At 40.5% G+C, this 14,876-nt stretch overlaps 1 protein-coding gene across 1 annotated transcript in view; it reads left to right on the forward strand.

The window, feature by feature from the left end:
- Positions 1-12,377, forward strand: part of kctd13 (potassium channel tetramerization domain containing 13) — a 29,173-nt gene extending 16,796 nt beyond the window's left edge. Inside the window, exons 5-7 of the mRNA XM_056287948.1 lie at positions 779-831; positions 1,021-1,216; positions 10,829-12,377. Of these exons, the coding sequence (XP_056143923.1) occupies positions 779-831; positions 1,021-1,216; positions 10,829-11,077 (498 nt within the window). The 3' untranslated portion in view covers positions 11,078-12,377. The remainder of the gene's footprint in view (positions 1-778; positions 832-1,020; positions 1,217-10,828) is intronic.
- Positions 12,378-14,876: the final 2,499 nt, after the last annotated feature.

Here is a 14,876-nt window from a genome sequence, read left to right on the forward strand (position 1 = left end):
AACTGCCTGTCCTTCCAAGTGTGCCCCAACACCACCCCAATATATAGTTCACATAAGTTACCTTGTTATATTTCTAATGTAGGCCATTTCAACAGTGCCCTGGCCCCTAAATGCTTTTCAAAACAAACCCCAGTCTCATTGGTTGTAATGTTTTCTACCCCTCCATTGGCTGCTGTGCATCCTAAGTACCTACCCCATTGGTTGTTATAATTTGGATGTTTCCCCATCTGATTGGTCGCTGTCCAACCAAAATTAGGGGCGTGACGCTGGGCAATGTAAACTATATGATTCTTTGTGAATAAAACATTAGCAGCTGATGAGTGCAAGACGCATGAAACAGACCTGTACTGCTATGCATTAAAATCTTTTTTTCCTGTATCCATGTTTATATATATATATGAAATCCAGGATTATTTACTGGATTATTTTGCTCCTTATTTGTTGAGCACTTTCCCTACCATTGAGTGTTTCTATTAACAAAGTTATATAATGATTATTATATTTTTATATTTCTGTTTCTTGTTTTTCGTCCGCTTGTTTTGCTTCTCCAATTTAGAGTGCAGTACGGTGGGATGAGGGTGGGTTATTGGCGTTGGGGGTTATTGGTTGGCGGGTTGGGTTTTCATGTGATAAAACTCACAGACACGTTTACATTTTGTTCTGTTTGTCTTATAAATCTGTGCAAAAATGCAATAAAAAGACGAATTAAAAAAAGATTAATTTCCCCACAATGTAATAGTTAGCCTCAAGATGATTATATTTTTTTCTGTCCCTGCAGCCTGTAGTAAAATTACAGAACAACAGAGGAAACAACAAATACTCTTACACGAGGTAAGATTGAAGGCTGACAATGTATTTCGTAGAAGGAATGTAGGAATAAACAAGTGGACAAGCCGAAAGTTCATGCTGTTAGTACACCTGTTTAATTTACTGTCCCCCAGAAAACTCCTTTTGCTGTAGAATAAGCTGCCATTACCAGGTAATTTATAACCTCCTGCCCTCTTCTGTCCCTACTACTAGTAACTCTGATGACAACCTACTGAAGAACATCGAATTGTTTGACAAGCTCGGGCTGCGCTTTAATGGCCGCGTGCTGTTTGTCAAGGATGTTTTGGGGGATGAGATCTGCTGTTGGTCTTTCTATGGTGAAGGTCGCAAGATTGCTGAAGTTTGCTGCACCTCTATTGTTTATGCCACAGAGAAGAAACAGACCAAAGTAAGCATCACCTAATGTCATTTGGCATGTGTAGCTTTGTTTGATTTGACACTTGTTTTAACATATAGCCGCTATGTTTCTACAAAGATGATATGAATAAGCAGCAGTGGTCATTAAATCTAATGAAACTCCATAGAACTGTCTAGAATCCTGCTACTCTTGTCCTTTACTGCCATGGTGCGACTTATCTGTCATAATTTTACAATATTATTTCATGAGTAATATAGGCAGGATAGACTGGAAAGAAAAACACGTCATGCATTACTGTCCATTTCCTTCATCCACTTAGGCCACAAAATACCACATTAGCATGTTTACCCTCATGTCAAGGGCAAAGAAAACGCTTTAAGATAGCATTGTTATTATGCAGGCAGGTCTTTTTGTCCCATGCATGTTATGATACAGGCAGGTCTTTTTGTTCCACACATGTTGTGATACAGGCAGGTCTTTTTGTTCCACACATGTTATTATACGGGCAGGTCTTTTTGTTCCATACAGGTTATTATACGGGCAGGTCTTTTTCTTCCCTACATGTATTATACAGGCAGGTCTTTTTCTTCCACACATGTTATGATACAGGCAGGTCTTTTTCTTCCACGCATGTTATGATACCGGCAGGTGTTTTTGTTCCAAACGCGTTATTATACAGGCAGGTCCCTTTGTTCTATACATGTTATTATGCAGTCAAGTCTTTTTCTTCCACACATGTTATGATACAGGCAGGTCTTTTTCTTCCACACATGTTATGATACAGGCAGGTCTTTTTCTTCCACACATGTTATGATACAGGCAGGTCTTTTTGTTCCACGCATGTTATGATACAGGCAGGTCTTTTTGTTCCACACATGTTATGATACAGGCAGGTCTTTTTGTTCCACACATGTTCTGATACAGGCAGGTCTTTTTCTTCCACACATGTTATGATACAGGTAGGTCTTTTTGTTCCACGCATGTTATGATACAGGCAAGTCTTTTTGTTCCACACATGTTATGATACAGGCAGGTCTTTTTGTTCCACACATGTTATGATACAGGCAGGTCTTTTTCATCCACACATGTTATGATACAGGCAGGTCTTTTTCTTCCACACATGTTATGATACAGGCAGGTCTTTTTGTTCCATGCATGTTATGATACAGGCAGGTCTTTTTGTTCCACACATGTTTTGATACAGGCAAGTCTTTTTGTTCCACACATGTTATGATACAGGCAGGTCTTTTTGTTCCATACATGTTATTATACAGCCAGGTCTTTTTGTTCCATACAGGTTATTATACGGGCAGGTCTTTTTCTTCCCTACATGTTATTATACAGGCAGGTCTTTTTCTTCCACACATGTTATGATACAGGCAGGTCTTTTTCTTCCACGCATGCTATGATACAGGCAGGTCTTTTTCTTCCACGCATGTTATGATACCAGCAGGTGTTTTTGTTCCAAACGCGTTATTATACAGGCAGGTCCCTTTGTTCTATACATGTTATTATGCAGGCAAGTCTTTTTCTTCCACACATGTTATGATACAGGCAGGTCTTTTTCTTCCACACATGTTATGATACAGGCAGGTCTTTTTGTTCCATGCATGTTATGATACAGGCAGGTCTTTTTGTCCCACACATGTTTTGATACAGGCAGGTCTTTTTGTTCCACACATGTTATGATACAGGCAGGTCTTTTTGTTCCACACATGTTATGATACAGGCAGGTCTTTTTCTTCCACACATGTTATGATACAGGCAGGTCTTTTTCTTCCACACATGTTATGATACAGGCAGGTCTTTTTGTTCCACACATGTTTTGATACAGGCAAGTCTTTTTGTTCCACACATGTTATGATACAGGCAGGCCTTTTGTTCCATACATGTTATTATGCAGGCCGGTCTTTTTGTTCCATGCATGCTATGATAACGGCAGGTCTTTTTGTTCCACACATGTTTTGATACAGGCAAGTCTTTTTGTTCCACACATGTTATGATACAGGCAGGTCTTTTTGTTCCATACATGTTATTATACAGCCAGGTCCTTTTGTTCCATACAGGTTATTATACGGGCAGGTCTTTTTCTTCCCTACATGTTATTATACAGGCAGGTCTTTTTCTTCCACACATGTTATGATACAGGCAGGTCTTTTTCTTCCACGCATGCTATGATACAGGCAGGTCTTTTTCTTCCACGCATGTTATGATACCAGCAGGTGTTTTTGTTCCAAACGCGTTATTATACAGGCAGGTCCCTTTGTTCTATACATGTTATTATGCAGGCAAGTCTTTTTCTTCCACACATGTTATGATACAGGCAGGTCTTTTTCTTCCACACATGTTATGATACAGGCAGGTCTTTTTGTTCCATGCATGTTATGATACAGGCAGGTCTTTTTGTTCTACACATGTTATGATACAGGCAGGTCTTTTTGTTCCACACGTTATGATACAGGCAGGTCTTTTTCTTCCACACATGTTATGATACAGGCAGGTCTTTTTGTTCCATGCATGTTATGATACAGGCAGGTCTTTTTGTTCCACACATGTTTTGATACAGGCAGGTCTTTTTGTTCCACACATGTTATGATACAGTCAGGTCTTTTTGTTTCACACATGTTATGATACAGGCAGGTCTTTTTCTTCCACACATGTTATGATACAGGCAGGTCTTTTTCTTCCACACATGTTATGATACAGGCAGGTCTTTTTGTTCCACACATGTTTTGATACAGGCAAGTCTTTTTGTTCCACACATGTTATGATACAGGCAGGTCTTTTTGTTCCATACATGTTATTATGCAGGCCGGTCTTTTTGTTCCATGCATGCTATGATAACGGCAGGTCTTTTTGTTCCATACATGTTATTATACAGGCAGGTCTTTTTGTTCCACACGTTATGATACAGGCAGGTCTTTTTGTTCCACATGTTATGATACAGGCAGGTCTTTTTGTTCCATACATGTTATGATACAGGCAGGTCTTTTTGTTCCATGCATGCTATGATAACGGCAGGTCTTTTTGTTCCACACATGTTATTATACAGGCAGGTCTTTTTGTTCCACACATGTTATTATACAGGCAGGTCTTTTTGTTCCGTACAGGTTATTATACGGGCAGGCCTTTTTCTTCCCTACATGTTATTATACAGGCAGGTCTTTTTCTTCCACACATGTTATGATACAGGCAGGTCTTTTTCTTCCACGCATGTTATGATACAGGCAGGTCTTTTTCTTCCACGCATGTTATGATACCGGCAGGTGTTTTTGTTCCACACATGTTTTGATACAGGCAAGTCTTTTTGTTCCACACATGTTATGATACAGGCAGGTCTTTTTGTTCCATACATGTTATTATGCAGGCAGGTCTTTTTGTTCCATGCATGTTATGATACAGGCAGGTCTTTTTGTTCCATGCATGCTATGATACAGGCAGGTCTTTTTGTTCCATGCATGCTATTATACAGGCAGGTCTTTTTGTTCCACACATGTTATGATACAGGCAGGTCTTTTTGTTCCATGCATGCTATGATACAGGCAGGTCTTTTTGTTCCATGCATGCTATTATACAGGCAGGTCTTTTTGTTCCACACATGTTATGATACAGGCAGGTCTTTTTGTTCCATACATGTTATTATGCAGGCAGGTCTTTTTGTTCCACACATGTTATGATACAGCCAGGTCTTTTTGTTCCATGCATGTTATGATACATGCAGGTCTTTTTGTTCCATGCATGCTATGATAACGGCAGGTCTTTTTGTTCCACACATGTTATGATACAGGCAGGTCTTTTTGTTCCATACATGTTATTATGCAGGCCGGTCTTTTTGTTCCATGCATGCTATGATAACGGCAGGTCTTTTTGTTCCATACATGTTATTATACAGGCAGGTCTTTTTGTTCCACACGTTATGATACAGGCAGGTCTTTTTGTTCCACATGTTATGATACAGGCAGGTCTTTTTGTTCCATACATGTTATGATACAGGCAGGTCTTTTTTTTCCATGCATGTTATGATACAGGCAGCTCTTTTTGTTCCACACATGTTTTGATACAGGCAAGTCTTTTTGTTCCACACATGTTATGATACAGGCAGGTCTTTTTGTTCCATACATGTTATTATACAGCCAGGTCCTTTTGTTCCATACAGGTTATTATACGGGCAGGTCTTTTTCTTCCCTACATGTTATTATACAGGCAGGTCTTTTTCTTCCACACATGTTATGATACAGGCAGGTCTTTTTCTTCCACGCATGCTATGATACAGGCAGGTCTTTTTCTTCCACGCATGTTATGATACCAGCAGGTGTTTTTGTTCCAAACGCGTTATTATACAGGCAGGTCCCTTTGTTCTATACATGTTATTATGCAGGCAAGTCTTTTTCTTCCACACATGTTATGATACAGGCAGGTCTTTTTCTTCCACACATGTTATGATACAGGCAGGTCTTTTTGTTCCATGCATGTTATGATACAGGCAGGTCTTTTTGTTCTACACATGTTATGATACAGGCAGGTCTTTTTGTTCCACACATGTTATGATACAGGCAGGTCTTTTTCTTCCACACATGTTATGATACAGGCAGGTCTTTTTGTTCCATGCATGTTATGATACAGGCAGGTCTTTTTGTTCCACACATGTTTTGATACAGGCAGGTCTTTTTGTTCCACACATGTTATGATACAGTCAGGTCTTTTTGTTTCACACATGTTATGATACAGGCAGGTCATTTTCATCCACACATGTTATGATACAGGCAGGTCTTTTTCTTCCACACATGTTATGATACAGGCAGGTCTTTTTGTTCCATACATGTTATTATGCAGGCCGGTCTTTTTGTTCCATGCATGCTATGATAACGGCAGGTCTTTTTGTTCCATACATGTTATTATACAGGCAGGTCTTTTTGTTCCACACGTTATGATACAGGCAGGTCTTTTTGTTCCACATGTTTTGATACAGGCAGGTCTTTTTGTTCCATACATGTTATGATACAGGCAGGTCTTTTTTTTCCATGCATTTTATGATACAGGCAGGTCTTTTTGTTCCACACATGTTTTGATACAGGCAAGTCTTTTTGTTCCACACATGTTATGATACAGGCAGGTCTTTTTGTTCCATACATGTTATTATACAGCCAGGTCCTTTTGTTCCATACAGGTTATTATACGGGCAGGTCTTTTTCTTCCCTACAAGTTATTATACAGGCAGGTCTTTTTCTTCCACACATGTTATGATACAGGCAGGTCTTTTTCTTCCACGCATGCTATGATACAGGCAGGTCTTTTTCTTCCACGCATGTTATGATACCAGCAGGTGTTTTTGTTCCAAACGCGTTATTATACAGGCAGGTCCCTTTGTCTATACATGTTATTATGCAGGCAAGTCTTTTTCTTCCACACATGTTATGATACAGGCAGGTCTTTTTCTTCCACACATGTTATGATACAGGCAGGTCTTTTTGTTCCATGCATGTTATGATACAGGCAGGTCTTTTTGTTCTACACATGTTATGATACAGGCAGGTCTTTTTGTTCCACACATGTTATGATACAGGCAGGTCTTTTTCTTCCACACATGTTATGATACAGGCAGGTCTTTTTGTTCCATGCATGTTATGATACAGGCAGGTCTTTTTGTTCCACACATGTTTTGATACAGGCAGGTCTTTTTGTTCCACACATGTTATGATACAGTCAGGTCTTTTTGTTTCACACATGTTATGATACAGGCAGGTCATTTTCTTCCACACATGTTATGATACAGGCAGGTCTTTTTCTTCCACACATGTTATGATACAGGCAGGTCTTTTTGTTCCATACATGTTATTATGCAGGCCGGTCTTTTTGTTCCATGCATGCTATGATAACGGCAGGTCTTTTTGTTCCATACATGTTATTATACAGGCAGGTCTTTTTGTTCCACACGTTATGATACAGGCAGGTCTTTTTGTTCCACATGTTATGATACAGGCAGGTCTTTTTGTTCCACGCATGTTATGATACAGGCAGGTCTTTTTGTTCCATACATGTTATGATACAGGCAGGTCTTTTTGTTCCACACATGTTATTACACAGGCAGGTGTTTTTGTTCCATACATGTTATTATACAGGCAGGTCTTTTTGTTCCATACATGTTATGATACAGGCAGGTCTTTTTGTTCCACACTTGTTATGATACAGACAGGTCTTTTTGTTCCACACATGTTATGATACAGGCAGGTCTTTTTGCTCCATACATGTTATGATACAGGCAGGTCTTTTTGTTCCACACATGTTATTACACATGTAATACAAGTAATACATGCGTTCTTCTTTCTGTTCATAATGCCGGAGCTCTGGCTTCCAAGTAATACACGCGTTCTTCTTTCTGTTGGTAATGCCGGAGCTCTGGCTTCCAAGTAATACACGTGTTCTTCTGTCTGTTTAATCAATCATTATTTCAAGTTCACACTCGCTAAAATTGCGCTGCTTCTTCCATTGCTTCTTAAGTGGTTCCATCATTTCTGCTCAATCTGAAGTCAATGCTGGCTCTTTTTGTTGAAACCAGGTCATTGGAGCTGTGTTGGAAGCCATTGTAAATTGTGGGCATGGTGAGAAGGCTTGTGCACGTGCACGCAATTTCAGGATGATTGAGATATATGTGGAAAAAACACACAGGAACTGATGTACGTGGGGTTTTATAAATCTGACAAAAAGACTGCGTATGCATGATTCCTGTTTTGTGTGTACATAAATTTCTACACCTAAATATACACGGAGTTTTGTACATTTGGCCGCTGGCATTCTGACGGTGGGTTGGAGTAGCAGAGACAACTTGGTGTTGCATGTGTTACATTTTTGTTGTGGTACTCCTCAGCTTTGTGTGCATGACCCCCTTCTTTTTTTTTTAAGCAGTATCTTTATTTACTTTTTCTTTTAGAACATAGAACATACATGTAAAAAACACACAAACATACAAACAGAAGAGAAGAGAAGCCCACTTAATCCAAGGTAAAGGAAAGCAAAAAAAAGGAGGGGGGGTGGACACTACCACCCCTACATACCAGCATTCAGTTACCATTTGAATTTAGAGCAACAGCAACGATAAAAGAAGGAAAAAGAAAAAGAGGAAATCTTGTGCATCAGAGTACAAAATCCAAAGCGAAACATTCATATACACATCAACCCATGGTATTAATTGTATTACATGTCTCTCTTGCAGTCTGTTAAACCCTTTAGTACAACAGCTGCCAACCTTGGACCTACGTATGTAGTTTAGAAAAGGGAACCATATCTTATGAAATATATTTACCTTACACTTAGCTCTGTAAGTCAAGTATTCCATAGGTATCAGCTCAAATATAACCTTATGCCAACCTGCTACTGTAGGAGGCTTGTGATCTATCCATTTCAACAAGATATTCTTTCTTGCACGGAAAGAAAGAACACATAAAAGCCTTTTGGAGTAGGAGCTTTTAGCCAGTTTGCTAGGCAGACCTAAAAGTAGACACAGAGGATCTTTTTCAATTTGGACACCAAAGATTATGTTAAGTTTGACCACAATATTCTTCCAATATTCTCTCTCTCTCTCTCTCTCTCTCTCTCTCTCTCTCTCTCTCTCTCTCTCTCTCTCTCTCTCTCTCTCTCTCTCTCTCTCTCCTCTCTCTCTCTCTCTCTCTCTCTCTCTCTCTCTCTCTCTCTCTCTCTCTCTCTCTCTCTCTCTCTCTCTCTCTCTCCTCTCTCTCTCTCTCTCTCTCTCTCTCTCTCTCTCTCTCATCTCCTCTCTCTCTCTCTCTCTCTCTCTCTCTCTTATATATATATAACACACACACAAATCCAGACACAGTGGATATAACTCCCAACCTCTGTATTACACTTTATACAGAGTTCAGACTTGTTCTGGATTCATTGTATGGCTCAGCTGGGGAGTTATCTGTCAGCGGTTTGTAATTATCCAAACTGAGATTCTTTAATTCTATTACAAACAGAAATGTCCTTTGCTAACCTCCATATCTCTTTCCAAGTGACTTCATCAATATTAAGGTTCAGGTCATTATTCCATTCATGGAGTTTGGATAGCGGATTACTTCTATCATATTGATTAAGTACCCTGTATCCGCGTCCTAAAATACTTCTTTTGTTGTGGTCCAAAAGTGTCTTTTCCATCAGGGAGGGCTGGCAGTTAAGCCAGTGTCCCTTTTGCTGTGCAAGACACTACGTATCTGGTGTAATTGTGCAAATGAAGACATGATGTCTTTCTCATATAAATGACCTATAGTGATGATCCCTTTATGTTGCCATAGCTCAAATCCAGCATCTGTAACTCCCAAGGGAAAAGTCAATATTACCGCATACTGGAGAAAGGGAGGATAGCATTCTTTCATGTCCTTTTAATTTTCTAATTGCTACCAAGCTTGTAATGTTGAGTTTATAATGATATTATTCCCAGTGATACTTTAATTTTTTTTCCATTCAAGAGCGAGCAGAAGACCCACCAATGATGTATTGATCTGTGATGATTCTAAATCTCGCCATATAGATTCTGAATCATTCTTTACCCATTCAGCAATATGATGTAACCGGGAGGCCAGTTGTTAAAGCCTGATGTTAGAGACAGCCAAGGCCTCCATCTCATGCCGGCTCATCAGTCTAACTATCCTTACTCAGGCCATCTTGTTCCAAATAAAGGTGCTAAATGCCTATTTATCTCTTTAATCAATTTAGTTTTAATAGAATTGGGATCATATGAGAGAAGTAGAGAAACCTCGGAAGAATGCGCATTTTAAGTAATGATATCCATCCCAACATCGAAAGCGGTAAGGAAGACCATCTCTCCAGGTCTTCATGTATACATTTTAACGGGGTCCAAAGTTGGTGCCATACAGCTGTTGTAGGGAAGGAGTTATATATATCCCCAAGTAAGTGAAGCCCTTAGGTGACCAGTTAAATGGACAGGATAAGGGAGGAGGTAAATCTCTAAGACCACCCAGGGGGAGTGCCTCTGACTTCGTGAAATAAATTTTGAAGCCTGAAAACTTGCTAAAATTACTTATCAGATTCAAGACTGCAGGCATGGATACATCGGGGTTAGTAAGAAATAGCAGGATGTCGTGCGCATACAATGAAATTATATGGTTCCTGTTCCCAACCGAAACACCTGAGATAGAGGAGGGGCATCTAATAGCTTCCGCCAGAGGTTCGATAGCAGTTGCAAATAATAAAGGAGACATGGGGCAGCCCTGTCTTGATCCTTGACCCAGGCAGAAGTATGAGGATTTGTTGCCAATTGTCAGCACAGCAGTTAACGCGTTATTATACATAAGCTTCACCCAGCTGATAAACCCTTCCCCCAGACCAAATACATCAAGTGCAGAAAACGAATAGGGCCACTCTATACGATCAAAGCCTTTCTCAGCATCCAAACTGACAACTAAGCCATCCAATTTACGAAGTTGGGAAAGTTGAATAATATTGAGAAGCCTTCTCATATTGCTACAAGAATTCCTACCAATAATAAAACCTATTTGGTCGTTCTTTATAATAGAGGGTAGGACTTTCTCTAAGCGTGGGGCCAGTGCCCTATGCTTAGGAGTGATGTGTGACACATTTGTTTGGTAAATTTTTTATTTATTTCTTTATTTATTTATTTTGTAGGTTGAGTTTCCTGAGGCTCGCATCTTTGAGGAAACCCTCAACATCCTAATTTATGAAAATGGCAGAGGATCTGGTCCCGGAGGACTGGCCCTTTTAGATTCAAGAGGCTCGGGTGCGTCGCCAGGAGCTGGGCAATCGGAGGAAGAGGGCACCGGCGGAGGCGACAGACGAGTGAGGCGGATTCATGTCAGGAGGCATATTATGCATGACGAGAGAGGGCATGGTCAACAGACTGTTTACAAGGACTGATTCTTGAAAGTAAGTCAAGGAGTGGAGAGTACGTGTACATTAGGGATTTTTAGTTGTAGATGAGCATAATAAAAGAAACATGACCTCAATGATCGCTTTGCAGCCTTTTGGCTAAGATCAAGTGTAGTGTAGAAACATGACCTCGATTATAGTAATAGCATAGAAGGTTCGCCATTCCAAAAAAGGTCTTACAGGTCAAAAATCCAGGGGTGTTGACTTATTTTTTTTGTCAATGTAAGAGGCATTTTGATGTTTTTTTTTTAAAAGGTTTTGTTTACAAGGACATATGATCCCAAGCGTTTTTGTAAATTCTTGAAATAGAAACTGTCAAGTCAAGGGCGAGTAGAATTAACATGAATATTCCCTTTCAAAACATGGGAAATTCCCAGTCGATTTCTGTCTGGCCAGCTTTACTACTCTGTCTGTTGGTTTTGGCTTATAGAGTAGACAGCCCACTGTCAATGTGGGTGACAACAGTTTGCACTGGGGGTCGCCTCCTCTTTTGGACTTGCAAATCCTATTCGTTCAGGTTGTGAAATGCATTGGGTGGCTTTTTGTAACTAGGACAGAGATACAATATGACAGTGATGAGCAGAAGATGGATTTAAAGTTAAACTTTGGTACAACACTGGAGTAAAATGGAGCTGCCGTTTTATGTTTACCAGATAGGAGGCGGCCAATAAATGTGAGAACTAAGCAGCTCCTCTTTTCTTTAAATTATGACTGATGCATATTGTTTCAAAATGTTTCTATTAATTTATAAACCTAATTTATTGTCTATTTTTTTAGTATTGTTTATTGTATGAAATTTGTGCAGGTTGTGTTTACTAGTGTTAAAGTGAGTTGTGCTTTTTGGCATGGATACAGCATACTCCATAGACATGACATTTTCAGATTGTTCACCGATGTTGTATGTAGTGTTTTCACAATAACCTTGACGTGACTATCATTCCCGTGTTCTAATGACGTTTGATTTTGAGCCACAATTTCATAGCTTTGTGTCATTGTATACCCAACCACTAAAATGTCTCAAGGTAATTTGAAATACATTTATGGTGAACTTTTCCTATGATACAGTTAACACTGTATATTTTTCTTCAAGAAGAGGATTATTTATAGAATTCATCAATTTAGGTCTAATCACTCTAAATACTTAAAAGCATGGACAAGAGTAGTATGTAGCTCAAACCCTTTTTAAATGTTAAAATACCTTTTAAAAATGCACTAATTTGATTTCCGTCCAAAATTAAGTTGTTGTTAGTCATTGAAATATTCTTAATAAATTACTTGTGGAATCTGCTTTCTTGTTTCCTCATTTTTCCCATCATTTTTCTCAAGACATTACAAGTGTATTTGCATGCTGAGTGGGAATGGACCTTTTTGTGCGGACGGCTGAATCTTAGCTTTATACTGTTTTGCAATGGATATCGAGCTGCACGTTGATGTAAGATGGGCAGATGCTCAAAACTGTTACAACTAATACCTAATGTTATACATGTGAATTGATAAATGGGTTTTAATAGCAAAAATAATAAAATGTATCAAGTCACTTGAACATGTATCATTTCAATTTATATCAATTTCCATTATCTCGGGGAATCGCAGGTTGGGGATTGTTATCACATTGGAAATTGAGTGCGTCAGACGCCATAGTGAGATTTGGGGCCAAAATCTATGGAGGATTTATTTGGTCACAATTAAAAGTCCAAATAGAAAATTAAAAAAAAGAAAAATAGGGCATCCGGGTGGCTTGGTGGTCTATTCTGTTGCCTACCAACATGGCGATTGCCGGTTCAAATCCTTGCGTTACCTTCGGCTTGGTCGGGCATCCCCTACAGACACAATTGGCCGTGTCTGCAGGTAGGAAGCCGGATGTGGGTATGTGTCCTGGACACTGCACTAGCGCCTCCTCGGATCAGTCGGGGAGCCTGTTTGGGGGGGGGGGCTGGGGTTAATAGCGTGATCCTCCCACATGCTACGCCCCCCTGGTGAAACTCCTCACTGTCAGGTGAAAAGAAGCGGCTGGTGACTCCACATATATAGGCGGAGACGTGGTAGTCTGCAGCCCTAGCTAGACCAGGGACTATTTACAATGTGTCATATTTACATAGTAAGTTTCTATTCTTGCACCATGCTGTTAAGTGTTTGTGAGAGAGATAGCCTGTGGGAAAAAACTGTTCCTATGTGTGGTGGTTTTGGTGCACATTGCTCTGTAGCGCTTGCCAGAGGGTAGAAGTTCAAACAGACTGTCCTGGGTGTTAGGGGTCTGTGCTGATTATGCCCGCCCATTTCCGGGCTCTAGATGTGTACAAGTTCTGCAGGGTGGACGGGGGAGCTCCAGTGATATTTTTCTTTCTTTCTGCTGACCTTACTGTCTGCTGCAGTCTGTTCATATACTGTTTTGTTGCTGCTCCAAACCACATTGTAATGGATGTGCATGGGACAGATTCAATGACTGCGGTGTAGAACTGGCCCATCAGCTTCTCTGGCAGACCAAATTTCTTCAATTTCCACAGAAAGAACAACCTCTGCTGGGCCTTTTTGAGAATGGAGTTGATGTTGGTCTCCCACTTCAGGTCTTTGGAAATAGTAGTTCCCAAAAACGTGTGAAGGTGTCCACGGTTGACACACTGCTGTTAGATATTGTGAGGGGGAGCAGTGCTGAGGGGTGTCTCCTAAAGTCCACTGTCATCTCCACAGTCTTGAGCAAGTTCAGCTCCAAATTGTTCTGACTGCACCAGAGCACCAGCTGTTCAACCTCCCGCCGATATGCAGACTTGTCGCCATCCTGGATGAGTCCGTAGTGTCATCTGCAAACTTCAGGAGTTTTAACAGCTGGGTCCTTGGAAGTGCAGTCATTGGTGTAGTGGGAGAAGAGCAGTGGGGAGAGGACACATCCCAGGTGGGCACCAGTGCTGACTGTCCATATACCAGAAGTGACTCCCCCAGCTGCACCTGCTGTTTCCTGCCTGTCAGGAAGCTGGTGATCCAGATGGCGGGAGAGACAGTGAGCTGGGAGAGGTTTTTTTTTTGTGAGTGATGTCTGTGAGTGATAGAAGCTGCTGTGAGCCGGAGTCAAATTCCTCGTGTGCATAGGCACATTTGGCCAATGAAGTTGAGTCTGATTCTAATTTATATATGTAAAGTAGATCCCAAGGTACTTCCAAGGTACCTTGGGATGTCAAGTACAGAGTGTAAAACGATACAAGAAATTATGAACCCTGTTGCATATGACTTGTGTAGTGATTAAACTAATAATGGTACCTAACATCTTTCAGTGGAATGCCAGAAGATTATTGGCAAATGCACAGGAACTTAAGGTCATAAAGGATTTAAATGACAAACCAAATGTAATATGCATTCAAGAAACATGACTGAAACTACATCTAGGTTTTATTTTGGTAGGATACAGTTCACTTAGTAAGATATCAGATAAAATAATCATCTGCTACATCTTACTGATAAGATTACTACAAAAATATATTTTAATAATAATGATAATAGCCCTGTGACGGCCTGGCGGCCTGTCCAGGGTGTCTCCCCACCTGCCGCCCGCCCGCCCGATGACTGCTGGGATAGGCTCCAGCATCCTCGTGACCCTCAAAGCAGGATAAGCGGTTTGGATAATGGATGGATGGACAATTCAGTCGGACATGATAGAGCAAATAATCAAGGGGGTGGCTATGTCACATTAATTAAAGATAATTCATTAGTGGGTCCGCGGTGGTGTAGCGGTCTAAGCATGGGCTTTGTGTCGATGCAGTTGCCCACTGGGGACCGGGGTTCGCGCCCCGGTCTC

Source organism: Lampris incognitus, chromosome 10 (genome assembly GCF_029633865.1).
Source record: "Lampris incognitus isolate fLamInc1 chromosome 10, fLamInc1.hap2, whole genome shotgun sequence".
NCBI classification, from domain to species: Eukaryota; Metazoa; Chordata; class Actinopteri; order Lampriformes; family Lampridae; genus Lampris; species Lampris incognitus.